The following is a 14,415-nucleotide window of genomic DNA, read 5'->3' on the forward strand; positions in this document are numbered from 1 at the left end:
GAGAAAATATAGGCTAAAATTATGTGCTTATAATTTCTAGAAAAATAAAACATCCTTGCTATATGAAAATGACCCTATTTACTCTCCAGCTGTCAAGTGCATTTAAGACACTTTTTTATCTGGGATGAGAGGCTGTGTGGCTTGATACAGGCTCCATCTAGACCACCAGCCCACACTTGGAGACGAAGGGGATGACGGTCTGTGGCTGGGAGCTGGGCGGGGAGTGTCTGGTTTCATTAACACCTTGTTCTGAGTCACAGGATCATCCAAGTGAGTATCAGTCAGCTGAAAAAGCAAGCTTTATTTTGCCTTGAGCTCTGATCTGCTCTGGTATTTCACAGAAATGACGCTTAAACAATTATGTGGTAAGATCCTGTCTGAACAAAAACAGTTTTCACATTAAGTTCTCTATAATGAGGACATTTCAAAATGCATTGGCCCATATTAATATTACTTTGCTGATGTGGAGAAGATGAATTATGATAGGATCTATAAACACACACACATACACATATTCAATATCAGAGATGTTCCTTTTTGTGTGTCTATCAGCAGACATTTTATTTTTAAACGATGAGATTCTCTTTGGGAGTGTAGCTAGTGTGCATACCTGATTTGACAAAATCTGATGGATAGCACAAAGCATCTTCTGATTGTATCATATTTTACAAAGTGTCTCTCTGGAACTTATAACAAGCTTCCCTGACAACGAGGGTGGGCGTGATTGTTCTCGTTTGACAGGTGAAAGAACAGGCGCCCAGAGAGGTTAAGTAAGTTGCTTCAGTTTCAACAGTTGGTAAGTGATAAAACTAGTACTGTATCTGGTGGCCTTGCCTGAATGCCGGTTAACACAGGTGAAGGTAAAACACAGGGTGCACTCATCTGTCGATTACTTTCCCTAGGCCGTGCTGGAGATGTGGTGCTTGGAAAGTGGTTCTGCTGCTGTCCCACTGGAAATCTTTAGCAGGTGTCTGTAGGCACCCATGGTGTTACACCCACAAACTTAAACCAATAGCCAGAAGCACTTTTTACAACTCTGAGTATACACATGTATTTAAGATTATTGATAACATATATTTACAATTATTCCTAAATTGCCAAGACACCAAATTGAGAAACAGTTTTAACTTTTTGCAAGAGCATTTTCTATGTCATCATTCTAATATATGCATGAAACATATAAATACAAGTCTTGGCACACTTTATCTGTGCACGTGCATGGGACACCTCTCCTTTTGCCTCTTTCTGCTTACCCCTACTTTTGATTGTTTACAAATTAATTTACAGGACCATAAATTCCTTGAGGTGAGGACTGAGCTAGATTTTTTTTTTTTTTTTAAAGATTTTATTTATTTATTTGACAGGCAGAGATCACAAGTAGGCAGAGAGGTGGGCAGAGAGAGAGAGAGAGAGGAAGGGAAGCAGGCTCCCTGCTGAGCAGAGAGCCCGATGTGGGGCTCGATCCCAGGACCCTGGGATCATGACCCGAGCCGAAGGCAGAGGCTTTAACCCACTGAGCCACCCAGGCGCCCCAGTGAGCTAGATTTCTTTGAAGGTGACAGCTCTTACCCCAGGGCCTCGTGCAGGGCTAGGTGCACAGCAGGCATCCAGCACACATTTACTGAATGACTGCATGTGATTTTTATGTATTTCAATTTGGTTCAAGTAGGATTCTACTTGTAGCATTTTTCTAAAGAGTTTTGGATTTATAGTAAAACATCGTGTTCATAGTAAATAGTATTTTCAAAAAGCATAAGAAACATGGTAATAAATTTAATACAAATTACACATTATAACTATTCTTTGGTTATTTTTAACAAATTATTTGTTTTTTTTTTTACTAAAGAGATACTAAAAAATATAAAAATGCAACTACAGAAATTGGCTTAATTTGTAAACATAATAAACCCTGTAAACATATATTTACTACATAATTGTGCAAGTGTAAAGAATGACTAGTAAAGGCAAGTACTATACATTTAACTTAGTTCCTCAAGGCATATGTAGAAATACTGCTCTTCGGAGCTTCCGTGTAATGTCTAAAGAAGGAATTCTTTTACCTTAAACAGGAAGGAGAGAGGACTATGCCAGTGAACCAAAAGGATATACAGGCAAGAGGAAGACATTAACACTTTTCACGCGTTGAGAATCTGAATTCGCTTCACATGTCTTATAAACCACCTCGTTTACTAAAGCTACATATTAACAAAAGCCAAATACTTTTAAAATGAAGTAAACAATTTTTTTGTTTGTTTCTGCAAGTGAGTCAGTGGACTAAAAAGATAGATAACACACTTTCCAAGTTTTTTCCCCAAAAATCTTGGCAGTAAGGTGCAATAGGCGGGTCTACAAAATAATAAATAGCTGTAGGCAGCATGAAATACATTGTAGTTTAATCAGTATCAAAGTATTCTTTTCCAAATTTCAGTTTTCCTTCTCAAAAACCAACGTTTCACACATGACACTTGTCACAAATATTTCACAGTTACAATTTCAGTAGTTTAAGAAAGAACTGCCTGGCAAATACTGTAAAAGAGGTAAATATTAAGGACAAAACTCACGATTTCAGGCACATGGGACTTAAATCCTAGAGTGGGAACTCTAAAGATGGAAAGAAACAGCTGTGTAAATGCAACATATTGTTTAAGAGTGAATGAAATAACGGGAAGGTTGTCATACTGTTTCTTCTAATGCTTTTATGTGATTTTTCTCCACTATCTGGGAGGAAACAAAGGCCAAGTTTTAGTAGTTCCCTGGAAAATTTTAAGTCAAGATTTTGCTTATCCAAAAGTGGCAGCGAAACACTCTACATTGTTATTTGGAATCTAATCGACGCCATCAAAGCCCTGAGTGTTCTCAATTGCCATCTGAAGTTTATCCCATAATTCTTCAAATGATTCATAGGGCGGCAAGTCCAAGCGGTTAAAGCTGAAAGGACAGAGAGAACCTGGTTATGACAGACACTGACAAAGCAATGGCATGGTGGCCGACAGGACCGCTGCTATTCCTGATGCGCTCCTCCTACAACACTCGGAGGCATCATGTCGCCAGTGGGGCAGGCAGGCACCAGCACTGGGCTCGAGGCCTGGGCTCATCCCATGACTTCTTGGTGGGGTCCCCTCACTCCTACCTTGACCTCCAAATGCCTAGGGTCCTCTGTTATCTTAACCTTCAAGAGGGAATGTTCTAGCTTCTCTTGGGATGGCCCCTTCATGCGATGGAGGGCAACACATGGTCAACAGTTGAGACGAGCCTCTCAGCTGTTCAGCCACCTGGATTTCGAGCCCAGGCCTGCCAGGCGAAGACACACCTGCTCCTGCATGGCTGTTTCTTCCTCTCCCCTCACTCCTCCATCGCTGTCACTGACACAGCACAGAGCAGGCTAGACCTTCTGTACCTAGACTCTGTTAGAGGAGTTTCACTCTCTGAAAACTTGTTCCCTAAGGGTGGAAAAAACTGCTTACCATGTGTGGGCTCTTGGCAGCTTTTCCGGGGTACCCCACTGTTCAACTGTAAATGACTGTGGTCCATTTGAGCCTGTAAGGAAGAAGAGTTGCTGGGCTCTCATTTACTCTTTGTAGGAATCCCTAGAATTTCACAACTCATTTTTTCAAATGTAGAACTCAAACATACAGAGAACCAATCTAGTTGCTTTAAACTCAAAAGAAATGAAGGCTGTCCTGTCCTTGATGGCTTCATCGTCCAGCCACGAGAAGAAAGGTTCCTCTCCATCGGCTCATCTGTGGCCACCCGCTCACTCCGCCGGTGGACTCCTGCTGTTTCCTAGCCCTGTGTTTCCCTGTGACCACTTCCTTCATAGGTACACAGAGAAAACGAGGAATTTCTTTCTTTCTTCAGTCCCCCTGAAAATAGCCTTAATTTTTTTTCTGATTATCTAATCTCAATGCAAGAAAATTAAAGCAATAGAGAAAAATATACTGAAGGGTATAAAAATCACCTCACAGTCCACTATTAAATCTGAATAAACATTCTATTGTGAATCGTCTTGTGCATGTGCATATATATGGAATTTTATGCGTAGGTGATCACGTTATCCATGCGACATTTTTCTTTTATTACGGACACTTTCAGAAGCTCTTTTTTTCCTTGGAGTTTTCACTTACCTCTTCCTTCCCCCAATTCTCAACATTGTCCAGCCACCCCGGTAATCGATGCTGACAACCTGATGTAGAACCTTCCATACTTTTCCCCAAGTCTTATAATCATATCTGATTATGTGTGGGAGTGTAATTGCCAGCAGCAGCACTAAATATCCTGGGTATTTTCAATATTACAGTTTTCTCAAAAAGCTTTGCTTTTCACACATCACACATCATAATTATGCACACAGTTAAAATTTCAGTATTTTTGCCATTGTTTCCCATACATGGGATCATATATATTTCGCTGTCCCTCAATTCTCTCACCTACATGATCCATTATGAAAATTTCCTTTAAGTCAACCGATACAAACCTTACACACTTTTTATTGGCTAGATAGGTGTATTATAATATTAACATTTTGAAACAACTTCTTTGTTTTGAAAATGCATTAAGAATTTGAAGTACATTCTAATACTGCCAACTCTGGCTCCATGTATGGGATATTTCCCCCAAATTCCAAATGATTCATGCAGTCAGTGCATGGCCATAGGCCCGGACTGCTTAGAAGGATGTGGAGCTAGACATGGAAAGGGCTGTCTGGCCTGCCTAACTTTCCCTACTGTAACTGTCTAAAATATAGGAGAAGTGAAAGGAAGAGGAAGTCATGGAAAACCACTGAAAAGACAAATGCAAAGAAATACAATTAGGTAAGAAGGGGTGCAAGGGTTAGGGCAGAGCTCCTGTCTCGTTCTTCTCACTGCGTGTGGTGACACTAGGTGGGAGGTGGCAGCTGCTTGACATGTTTTGCATATTCTGCAAAATATGCATGAAGCTTAAGAAGACCAGGTTTGCCAAGGAGACCGACAAGGCTAGCGATCCCACCAGACAGCAATAGCTTTCTCTGTGCGTGAAAAATTCAGCTCAGCAGCTACTGAGGCAACAGTTGTGACAGGTAGTTCCTGGCTCCAACCTGTGCGGGGCTCCAACCTGAGCTGTGCCTTCCCTGAAAGATTTGTTCTTTGTAGCAGCTTGAAAAGCAAGTAGATGTCATTCCAGTACATAGATATTAACTGATTTGAATTGATCTACATCAGAAACTGCAGGGGTTTTTTTTCTTTCTTTTTTTTTTTTTTTTTTTTACAAAACACACCTCTAGTGCTATGAGATATATCCACTGGAAAACAGTTTGCTAGGATATGCACAATTTCACTTTATAGAAAACTGCATTAATAGTAACTACTCTGAATATTGAAAGATATTGTCTTATCTTCAGTCTCACACACCACACTCACACACACACACATACACATACACACGTGCACTCACATATATGTACAGAGTCCATGATCAAATAAGTTTTGGAACCTCCCCCTCCCCGACTTTTTTCTCATAGTAAAGGTTCTGAATAAGTCCCAAAGAAATCTACTCAATTTTGTTTAGTCTCGTATTTGCCCTAAATGTTTTCTACTACGGAACTCTTTGTTTTCTGTTGTACACTTACTAACATTCTGTGGCATGTTGCCTGTTGCCCTAAACCATTACCCTACTGATGATGCTTTTTCTGTGATGGGATATATAGTGGGAATCAAATTTGAAACTCAAGAATGGAAAGTAACTCAAGCCATTTCATGTTTTTTCCTCTGGTAGCCAATTACAAGGTGTATATATATTCTGGCCTACTTCCATGTATCTAATTCAATCATTTAAAAATCTCAGTTCTTTTTTTTTTTTTTACTAAGCTTGGTGTTTGTTTAAATGATAGAAGTTTGACAACTAATCATCAATGAAAAAGACAAGTGGCATCACTCCATTTTTTTAATGGTGGTCGAAAACCTTACCATATAGTTCAGCAAATCCATTCATGGGCACTCGAGAGGTGCCAGTGACAAACTGAAGTAATCTTATTCTTTTTTCTGAATCCATCATTAGTACGGCCTGAGTGAGAGAAAAGCAGCATTAAGGAATATCGCTGGGGAAAAAAGTAACAGAGCTATCCTGAAAAATATGATATCAGAATTGAGAGTTTTAACGATCAGTTATTACATGTACATGTGTCTCTGAGTTAAATTTGTGTTTCTGGGTGGCTTACAAATTTCCTGAAAACTTCATTTCTGAGGCTATATGGGAACCCTCTAGAATGAGATCACAGCCTAATAAAGGGACCAAAATATCTTCCTGGATGTGACTCATGGCTTTTTAAAAATTATATTTACTGATATTATTGAGTGACATACACATTTCTCGATTAGACGGAAAGTCACATTTAAGGAGCCGTGCAGGGGAACACACCACAGGTTACTACACACCACAGGTTACTACAAGTTCTCCTCAACAGTTTCCATGTTGGCAAGGGGCTGAGTGCCCACTGCGGCTGTTCCCACCATTTGCTACTTTCTGAACAGTGACTTATCCATCAATACGTATGGAGGTTGGAGCAACACCCAGAAGGTAGACGTATACGGTACAACGTTACTTTTTGTCTTATCTCTATGCAGTACACTAGTATAGTTAAGTATGATCGAATCTGTTGAAAAGGGATTTACAGACACAGAAGCTTTCAATTACCTTCCAAAACCACTGTATGACTTGGTGATTCACACTGTAGCCGTTCTTATACTTCGTGTGTTCTCTCCAGTCATTCACATCAACATCTCCCAATCCACACATAAGAAGCTACGCAATAAGAGATGTCAAACTGTAGACAAGAAAAATTATGGGCACAAAAATCCCATTTGAAAATAAGAGTATTTCTTACCTCTAGTTCATTTTCATCGAAAATTTTGATGAGATCCTGTGGTATTAGTTCAAAAAATCCCTAGTGGAAAGAGTGTATTTAAAAACCTGGTTAGCAGAGGCTCTCGACAGCCCTATACGTCAGCTTCTGGGTGGCTGCTGGAGAAATCCCACATGAACGCAGATTCCTACCACCACAGTCATGGGTTCTTAGGTCAACCGAGAGTTCAATATCAGCAAGAACGTGTATGTGTCCATAATCTGTTCTCTCCCACCGATTCCTCAAGTCGGCCATTTTGAAACCTCTCTGCATTTCCCCAGCCATTTCCTCCTCCTCTGTGTCATCCCTTCTTTACAGCAGATAACTTTTACTTGAGAGAGAAAAAAAGGAGATGATGGAACTCCCTCAACCTTCCGCGTGCCTGAGTACCAGTCGGCAGCGACGTCCATTGTGGTCTCCTGTCCACGCAGTGGGGAGAGGGGCCATTTTCTCTCTGTGCTTCATGTTCGTCCCCAAGGGGCTCATCTCACGGAACCTCCTTCTCTTTCCTAGCTCACTCTTTCTACATTTACATTTGTTTAAGCCTATCTACCTTAAAAACAAAAAAAAAAGCAAACCTTTCTTCTCTTCACTGCTGTTATTACTCCTGACCAAACCCCACCTGCCAGCCGGTCTCTGCCTCCACCCTCTGCCATCTGCCCTCTGTGCCCTTGCTGCCCTCAAGCTGTCCTGGAAAAAGGCAAAGCCAGCTTTGCGGTGAACTCTGATCAACACTATCTAGTTCTGTATCCCATCTGACTTCTCCGCACTATGAGACTGCTGAAAACATGGCCGTTCTTGAAACTTCGTCTGCTGCCCATGGTTTCTCTCTCATGTCTCTGTCTGCATTGGCTGATTTCCTTTGACGTCCCCTTATCTACCGTCTGTTCCTTCCATGTTGGTGCTCCCTCATCTTCACAGTGGTCATCCACTTTCCCATCCTTACCACTCTATCCAGTTTCCCTTCTTACCGAGTCCATGCCTCCAGCACACATAGGCAGATGATCCCCAAATCCATGCTGCCCACCCCCAGGTCTCTAGCCCTTAAAGCACCCTGAGCTACAGCTCTCCCTGCTGAATCCCATTCAGATACACACAGCTGTCTTACCACCACCACCACCACCACCACCACCTTCGTTCCTGCCCTGACCTTTCCTCACCTGGATCACTGTAGCTCCTTCTGGCCCAGCCCAGCTGCTAGTCTTGTGCACCACTCACTCACTACACACCATTTCCAGGATGATCTGACTAAAATGTAAATTGAGTCCTCGTATATTATTGTCACCTTCTTTCCCCTCACTAGACGTCCGCAAAAACCCCAAATTCCATCTTGTTTCCAGTTTAGCACACAGGCCCTTCTTAATCTGGTCCTGCGCACCCTTCAGCTCAGTCTGACCTCCGGCACTTAGAACCGCACTGCCCGCGTAGCCAGCCAGTCCCTCCAGGCCTTCCCCAGCCCTTCCTGTACCTCTCCCTGCCCGGGTTTCCATTTCTCCTCTGTGCTTACCATGCACTTCATGCCTGCCTCTGTCCATGCCACTCTTTGGATTTTCTGCTCCCTAGAGCAGGACCCATGTCTTTCTGCCTTGCGTAGCACCAGATCCGTAGCAAGTGCTCAATACCGAATAAATGAAAAAGTACGTGATAAATACTGGACAGAAGATTTTAGAAGAAATGAGTGAACTGGCCATAGCCTAAATGTCCCCCAACGGGGGAGGTTTAAAGAATTATGAATTTATATTATGAATAAAATGCAGCCACATGGAAGGACAGTTATGCAACTTGACGTGTAAAGTTCTCCAATAAATATTCGATAAGAGAAGAAACCAAGTCACAAACCAGCATGTATCGTGTGATCCCATGCGGGAAAATAAATGGCCTATTCCACTCTCCCTATGGCACTGCGGACCCTTGTTCACCTGAGGTTACTTAAGACGGAGGAGACATGACTGGGAAAAGGTGAGGAGCAGGGACCAGGGGGAAGGGGGAGCATCAACATTAATGGTATGGGCCTCGTGGATGACTGAGTTTGAACAGCGAACACTTATTCATTTAAATATTTTTTTACTATAAAAATATAGGGATGCCTGGGTGGCTTAGTACGTTGTGTCCGACTTTGGCTCAGGTCATGATCCCAGGGTCCTGGGATCGAGCCCCGCATCAGGCTCCCTGCTCAGCGGGGAGCCTGCTTCTCCCTCTGCCTCCTGCTCTCCTTGCTTGTGCTCTCTCTTTATCTCTCTCTCTGTGACAAATAAATAAATTTTTAAAAATATATAATTAAAAGTTGTTTTAAAAAGCAAGTCATTTATTAATTCTCAGGTATGATGAACCCCAACACTTGAAACTTATGACTTGTACTTTGAAATGACAGAAGAATGAACAAAAGTAAATGAATACCTCTTTAAAAGCAGCCATTTGCTTCTGGATTCGGTTTACAAATCGCCACTGAATTACAAGACTAAAAAGAGACAAAATATTCATCTTTTTCACATGAGTGAAGAAAAAAAATTAAGGTCTATTTATTCCAGTTGGAAACAAAAAATAAAGACAAGGTAAGGCCCAGGCAAAAAGTGAATGTAAGTGGGTAATATGACATTGTTATAGAAAGAGAAAAAAGAACATTAAGACTCTGGCTATGAAGAAAGAGAAAGGAGGTACACAGAGTCTTCCCAGAAAGAATGACAAAATTATTTCCAGTGAAGTATATACTAAACGCAATAAAATACTTACTAACAAAATACTTACTAAATATATTCCTTTTTGTTCTTATTGGTGACAACTATTTCTGATCCACCAATTTTCAACTCATGTTGATGTGTCTAAAATTAAGCATGATATCTTGATATGTTATTTTAGTGAAAAAATAAAATATATGTATTATAGTTACACCAGAAACCCAGTGTTTTAAATTAAATCCATTCACAAGCTAAGAAAACTTAAAATATTAGTTTTACTAAAATAAACATGGAATGAGTCAAATGTCAAGGGAAGCAGAAATTCTTGCTGAGACAGCTTTTGTTACTGGAAAATAAATTTAAAAATAGAGCACAGAAATGTGTCGAGGATATGCATTATTTAACTTCTAAGCTTAAGTTATAACGTTTGTTTCACAATTTATGTACCATTTTAATTAATCAAAGTTTACGAACCTGTCCAAAAAGCTCTTCATCTATGACAAACCTGAGGTCCAATTCTGTTGGATCATTTTCAAGAATCCATCTCAGCGAATTGTAATATTCACTATCCTAGATGAGGAAATGGCATATTTAAAATCTGTACACAAAAAGACACCTGAACCTGCAAAGAAAATATGCTCAGAGTCTGAACACTTGGACCAAAGATGAAAAAGTAGTAGGACGTCTTTTCTTATATACACACAAGCATTATAAAAAGAGCGGGATGACTAGTAAGTGTGAGTAAAAGTGCATAAGTCAGTGGAGTGGGGCTTGCCCAACAGTTTGGAAACCTAGCTCTGTGTAGAGGCAGTGGAGGTATACAGATTTTGTTATCCAGTTGAAGGGTCAACTAAAGTAGTTTCCAGATGAATCCTAACTCCCACGGATGCCCAGGAGCACCTAGAGCCTTTCTCATACAGCCTATTAAGACTGGGTATAAAATGTTCAAGTAGCTATGAGCAGGTGGTTATTTATACCTGGCCCAAGTTAAAGAAAAATCTCAAATTAAATACAGAACCCCCATTAACCAACTCAAATAACTGTGAAATCTTATGATTCATATGGAATTATACTGTCCACCTTGATAATGTCACAAGGAAGGAAGAGAGCTTGGAATCCATGTGTACATGCAACACATGAGGCTTTTCAGTTCACACAGCAAAGCTATAGTCCGGGATTTAAGTCTTAGGTTTCTGTTTCTTTGTAGTGGCCTAACCACAAGGCCTTGCTTTTGGACGGTCACTTTGAAAACATATGCCATTCATCATAAAAGATCACAATCCAAATGTTGATAGCACATTGAAGTAATTAGGGAGACGTTTACTGATATCTGTAATATTCTTTGAAGTGCATCAAAAAAAAAAAAAAGATGGATTGATGGACACATGGGTGGACCGATGGATAGGTAGGTAATAAAGTAAGTACAGAAAGAAACCCGAGTATGGAATCTTGGTGGTGGATACACATATGTCCACTGTAAAATTTTCAAAATTTTATTATGTTAGAAAATTTTCGTATTTGAATGTTGGGGGAAATATCCACTTGTATTTTGGAACTTTATAATTTGTTCATTTTTTCATCATCAAATTCTAACTTTAAAATATCCAGTTGCTTCTTAAATTGTGCTTTCTCTACATTGCGAGTGAAAAAGACATACCACTGATTCCATATCATGAAGTGTTATTGGTTTGTGTAGCATCATCTTGTAAAATGGGCGGATGAAAAAACCTTTAAAAAAATCAAACATATTGAAAATGATTACCAATTGGAAGAAGTAAGATTATGCTTAAAAAAATGTTTTATGCTTAATACTAACCATCCAACAGTTTGCCGTGATAAACTGCCATCCCGGCTACCCGGCCAATAAACTTGAAGTAGGAGAGGTGATCCTCATTACACAATCCGGAGTTTGGATTTATCTGTAGGGTATAATTATCCCTGTAAAGACAACCACATTTAAATGCTCCTCTCCACACTTCATATAAAAATTTTAATATGACAAAACTACAAATTAGCTCCCTCTTCCTGGAGTTTTTACCTCTATTAGAACCACATGAGACCAGCGGATTTAATGGTTTTAAAAACAGTCATTTCTGTCGAAAGGTGGAAACAACCCAGGTATTTGACAACAGATGAATGGATATACAAACGGGGTGTCCCTTTACACAATGGGGTATTACTCAGCCTCAGAAAGGAAGACAATTCTGACATCTGCTGTGCCATGGAGGAACCTTGAGGACATTATGCTAATGAAATAAGTCGGTTACAACAGGAGAAATCCTGTAGGATTCTACTGATACAAGGTACCTAGCGTGGTCAGCTTCACAGAGACAGAAGGCAGAATGGTGAATGACAGGGAGGACGGGAGTTAGTGTTTCATGGGTACCGTTTCAGTTGATGATGAAAGAGTTCTGGAGATGGACGGTGGGAGCAACTGCACAACAGTGTGAATGTACTGAATGCCGCTGGCTTAAAATGGCTAAAATGGTAAATTTTATGTTATGCATATTTTACCACAATTTTTTTAAAGGTTATTTTTGAAACAACATTAGTTACCATCTCCCTTTTCTGGCACACTGGAATGTACAGTTTCCTTGCTTCATACAAAGCTTTGTTACTTTCAAAACAGTGACTTTTTCTTTCTGTGTGCAGTCATTCTAAAAATACTTACGTAGCAGAATATTCAAACAACCCATAATAAGGGTTAAACATTTCCTTTGAGATCAGGAAGAACCATTCTCTGGCGACTCCTCCGTAATCCAATCCCTTTTCACCATCGAACTCGATCCACAGTCGAGCCTTGAGGAAATCTGCTCTCTTGACACCCATAATTCTCCTGTAAGAGTCCTCAAGGACAGTTGCACGGCGAAGTTTCATTTCAAATTTGTTTGGAATGTCATTCTGAAAACCCAGAGAAGAGGGACTTACGGTTTAAATCAATTTGACATGATGGCAAATTTATTTCTCCGGAAAGTCATAACAACCGTCGTGTTCTACCCTGTGCCCAAGACCCTTTTCTGGGGGAAAACATAACTAGGGATGTTGTCTATTATTTCCTCTATGGCATAAAAGAATTCATGCCTTTTCTCTAATCATATAATAATATAGGCTTCTGATTTCTATACTGGAAGAAGTAGTTATTGATAGTGGCAATAATGTTCACACGAAGGCATTGCATGAACAGTCCTTTCCAGATTAAGTTCTAGGGAAGACCATCCTGTGCCCCACAGTCCAACCAGTGCCTGCTCTCTTGTCTGCCTGTGGGTTCAGGGGTTTTCCGACCTCTACCTTTCCTCCTTGGAGCCCACCCTGCTGCGCTCATTAATAGGCACTAACATTTACAGACTGTATCAGGCACTATTCCCAACATTTTAATAGGTTAACTCATTTACTCCTCATAACAACACGAGGAAGAAACGACCATAACAACATGAGGAAGAAACGACTCATTTTATGAGTGAAGAAAGTGAAGACAAAATTAAGGAAGTCTGAGCTCTCAGTCTCTGCTGTCTCGATTTTTTTTGGCACATCCTTTGCTTATGTGACAAATGCAGATAACTATGCTTTTAGACAGATCATATTGTAAATTTTATAAAAGATGTCTGAATATTTTATTCTTGAGTGCTTTGTGTGCAATGTTCAAGCGGAAACCAGTAAGAGAAAATTCTGTCACTTCAAAAGAAGAGGAGAGGGTTCCTTCTAAGAAAAAAAATGTCAATTGCATTCTTAGTATATTTAGGGAAAATGGAAAGCCCTACAGAAACATGGTAACATAAACAGTTTTTATAAGCAATATAAGCAGTTTCCTCTGTTGCTTATGTAATTATAAATAAAGCCAAGATCAGAGAAAACCAACTGTGGTCTAGACACTAGGCATCCCGGGCAGCCAAGCATTTACCAGGACCTGCTCTGGCCCAGGCTCCATGCTAGGGAGCTACAGTAATGGGGATGGGAAGAAAAGGGAGTAAAAATGTGGTTTAAGATATGATTCCTCCCTCAAGGAGTTTATAATCCAGTATGTGTATGAGAAGCAAATGTAAATATTACCAATCCTGAGACTTACAAGTGTAACAAAATTGCTAGTAATAAGCTATAAGCAATGTTCTGTGGGGCCTAAAAGACTGAGCTAGTAACTGCAAGGGAGGTGATCCAGGGGGCGTTAAGAACAAGTCCTGACTTGAGGGAGAGGCACGGAAGGACGGAGCAGCAGGCTAAGGGAAGAGCATGCAGGGGCGTCTAATGTATGCAACAAGCAAGAGGGTGCGGAGGGAGGGAAGGGGTTGCAGCGACTGGAGGAGGCGGGAGAGTGGTCTGGGCCAGAGGGGAGGAGCGTGGATGCTGACTGGGCAGAGCGGCTGAGCAGGAGCGGCAGGGTCAGATTGTTCCTGGGGATTGACTAACAGGTGGTTTTAAAGAGAAACAAGAGGCACGCTGGTCAAAGACCCCGAAAGAGACCTTGCAGAGAGGAATGGCAATGGAAGAGGCAGAGGGCAGAAGAAGGGACTTCCATGTTTGGGCTGAATAGTGGCTCAGGGCGTGGATTCTGGGGTCAGGAGCCCTGTGTTCGGATCCCAGCACCCCCCCAACATGTCTTTTCTAAGGCTTAATCTCCTCATCTGTAAATTGGGACAGTAGTAATAGTCGCCCCCTGGAGCTGTTTCAGAACGTCAGGGGAGAATGCATTTCATGTGCTTCCTCTGTATCTGGCACGCGGTGAGCTCTGTAAGGATTAGCCCTCCTTATTCCTCACGAATGAGATACTACAGGCAAGGCAGAGAAAAAGGTCAAAGACAACTCAAGATTCTGTAGCAATGATTTTTAAACGTTTTTAATTCTGTCTTGGTGTTCTGCTCTTTTGCTGTA

General features: G+C 40.9%; 1 protein-coding gene across 2 annotated transcripts in view; it reads right to left on the minus strand.

The window, feature by feature from the left end:
• Positions 1-1,338: 1,338 nt before the first annotated feature.
• Positions 1,339-14,415, minus strand: part of NEDD4 (NEDD4 E3 ubiquitin protein ligase) — a 120,402-nt gene continuing 107,325 nt past the window's right edge. For both annotated transcript variants that reach the window (XM_080807818.1, XM_080807817.1), the window contains 11 exons: positions 12,224-12,453; positions 11,369-11,490; positions 11,210-11,280; positions 10,027-10,122; positions 9,623-9,696; positions 9,275-9,335; positions 6,860-6,919; positions 6,670-6,777; positions 5,943-6,039; positions 3,465-3,537; positions 1,339-2,928 (listed from right to left, as the gene is read on the minus strand). In XM_080807818.1, the coding sequence (XP_080663944.1) occupies positions 2,826-2,928; positions 3,465-3,537; positions 5,943-6,039; positions 6,670-6,777; positions 6,860-6,919; positions 9,275-9,335; positions 9,623-9,696; positions 10,027-10,122; positions 11,210-11,280; positions 11,369-11,490; positions 12,224-12,453 (1,095 nt within the window). In that variant the 3' untranslated portion in view covers positions 1,339-2,825. The remainder of the gene's footprint in view (positions 2,929-3,464; positions 3,538-5,942; positions 6,040-6,669; positions 6,778-6,859; positions 6,920-9,274; positions 9,336-9,622; positions 9,697-10,026; positions 10,123-11,209; positions 11,281-11,368; positions 11,491-12,223; positions 12,454-14,415) is intronic.

The sequence above is a fragment of the Martes martes genome (genome assembly GCF_963455335.1).
Source record: "Martes martes genome assembly, chromosome: 7".
NCBI lineage: Eukaryota > Metazoa > Chordata > Mammalia > Carnivora > Mustelidae > Martes > Martes martes.